We start from the raw sequence: 2370 nt of genomic DNA, 5'->3' as shown, positions 1-2370 counted from the left end.
CCCTAATTTAATTAATTTTCTAAAAACCCTAAACCTAATTTATTTATTTTTAAATTCCTAAACCCTAATTTATTTTTAAAATCCTTAAACCCTAAATAAATAAATTCCTAAATTATTTTAACAAAAACCTAACCTTAAACCACTAAAACCCTAAACTCATAAACCTTAGGCACTAAAATACAAATAGCTTTAACCTTAGAAAAACACAGGCTAAAGTGTGTCCTTGAAGGAGCGCTTTTGCCATGTCAGCAAAGCGCGTCCACGTCAGTGCATTTTTTGCTGACATGGAAAAAGCGCTCCCTCAAGGTCGCTCTTTCTGAAATTTCCCCTTAAAACACTTTTACGTGGACGTGTTTTTATATTTTTGGCCCATTCCGGTAAATAATAAATAAAGTGACCAATTTCCGTAAATAAAATAGGGAATGGCCTTTCTTTGTTAAATGTTCCTAAAAATGAAATTAAGTAAATTTAATTTTCAAATCTTTGATAATATATAATTTCACAATAAATCATTTGTTTTTTCTTTTAACTTTTATCATTTTTAAACTATCTATTGAATTTCTTTCTTTCTTTTTGAAGTCAAAAGGAGAGGGGCTGAGCCCTACAAAACTACAAATCAGTCAACATTGGCATTACTATAAGAAACATTACCCAGGTGGTTTACTAAGAAGTGGATGTGTAAATTTTTTGATTCAAAAATCATCGGCAACCTTGTAAACATGATTGAATCGGACTAGCCACTCTCTGTTACAAAGCTGTTAATATCATCTCTCTTCAGTCTCACATGAGGATGAACAAGAATTCCACATTGATTTTATTTGTTTTTCTGGAGTTGATTGTCTTACATATAAGCATTCAATCTAGTGTTACCTAAGAAACATACCTAATTAAACAACTTTTGTCGTTGCTTTGGTGCATGTACAGAACAGAGCATACAAAAGAAAATGGAAAGGCTTCACTATTCAATGTAGATGTATGTATATAGAACAAAAAAAAAAAGGAGGAAATTATTTGGCCTTGGAACTACAGCGCGAAGGAATGTAAGTTCCATTCAAAGGATGGAAACGCAACTGGCAGTCGAGACGACACAAGTACCTAACTGAACCCAGGCTCCCTATTCGCCATCTCACCCTGCTACTGCCTTTCAAATCGAATATAATCAAATCTTTCTTCAAACCCGCGTCCACATCCTCTGCTTGATCTGGTCTTAAGGGTATGGGTGAAGATGGCACTACATAATTAAAATCAACCGAACTGTTCTTACCTACTTCAAAGGGTGGTGCGACCAGCTGCGCTACCACTTCCCTATTCAAGCTTAGGCTGTAACTCGAATCCGAGAAGCTTGCATGCGCCTTTTCGTTCCCATTCTTGGCTCGAATTAGTATGGTTACCTGAATTTCCAGAATACCCGCATAATCAATCTGGATATGGTCAAGGTAAGCATCCATGACGCTGACGTACGGCACCCTGGGATGTATAACTAAGTATCCTATGAAGGTAACGATGCCTCCTATGATGACTGCTATGGTCAAGATGGTGCAGATGATAGCACCACACCACACCAGCGGATGGGTTGCTCGTTCCCGACTAGTTGAGAACTTTGATTTTGGGGCCATTTGGTTGGGAGTGTCTGATCATCAATCAGTGTCAACATTCGGAGGATTTTTCTTCTTTAAGTTATGGTTTTAGGAACACAATTGAAGTAATATACTGGGAGGGGTATGGATGCTCTGTTTTAGGCGTCTCAAGATTGGCAAGATATAAATTAGCTCTAATTGGCAGGGAAGTATCTTCCTTTCCTACATCTAAAGCGTGTATACTCTAATAGCAATAACCACTCTATTAAGGAATCTAAGGTCACTTTATCTCTTATAAAGTCAAAACTAAATAGCTGTAGCTCCGCCACGCAAACAAGGGCTTGCCTTTATATATCTTGACGCAGTATTGCACCATCCACATCCATCCATTTATCTAGACCACAAAACCCTCTTACTATACTTTACAATACTCTAGATTGCATTTTAATTTTTCTATTGAAAAATAAGTAAATTAGTTCTTATATATTAGATTAGTGGAAAAAATAATCCCTTCGTTTAGATTTGTTGTTTATATATAAGGTATAATAACAAATTTAACCCTCAATCTTTACACGTTTATTCAATTTGACCTCTATTTTTTTATTGAAAGTAAATTATAACTTTTGAAACTAATAAGGCTAAAAGGTCAAAAAGTATATATTTTTTCATATCAAGAATCAACCTAGACTCGTTCAAGATGCAATTTTTATTATTAATTTTATATATTTTTAGTTTTTAATGTTATTATTTTGAAATTCAGAAAATATAAAAAAAAACATATAACTTAATAGGA

The 2370-nt window shown here is 34.6% G+C and overlaps 1 protein-coding gene across 1 annotated transcript; it reads right to left on the bottom strand.

Annotated features, from left to right (window-relative positions):
* Window positions 1–791: 791 nt before the first annotated feature.
* On the bottom strand, window positions 792–1863 carry LOC108465825 (uncharacterized). Its single transcript, XM_017766203.2, has one exon. It carries the CDS (start codon window positions 1614–1616, stop codon window positions 1008–1010), a length of 609 nt encoding a protein of 202 aa, XP_017621692.1. The 5' UTR covers window positions 1617–1863; the 3' UTR covers window positions 792–1007.
* Between the last annotated feature and the right edge of the window lie 507 nt (window positions 1864–2370).

The sequence above is a fragment of the Gossypium arboreum genome, chromosome 8 (assembly GCF_025698485.1).
Source record: "Gossypium arboreum isolate Shixiya-1 chromosome 8, ASM2569848v2, whole genome shotgun sequence".
Classification (NCBI taxonomy): Eukaryota; Viridiplantae; Streptophyta; class Magnoliopsida; order Malvales; family Malvaceae; genus Gossypium; species Gossypium arboreum.
This window is presented reverse-complemented; position numbering and strand designations above follow the sequence as displayed.

Coding starts and splice junctions, on each gene's coding strand:
- LOC108465825 (XM_017766203.2), bottom strand. CDS start 1,616: ATGGCCCCAAAATCAAAGTTCTCAACTAGTCGGGAACGAGCAACCCAT.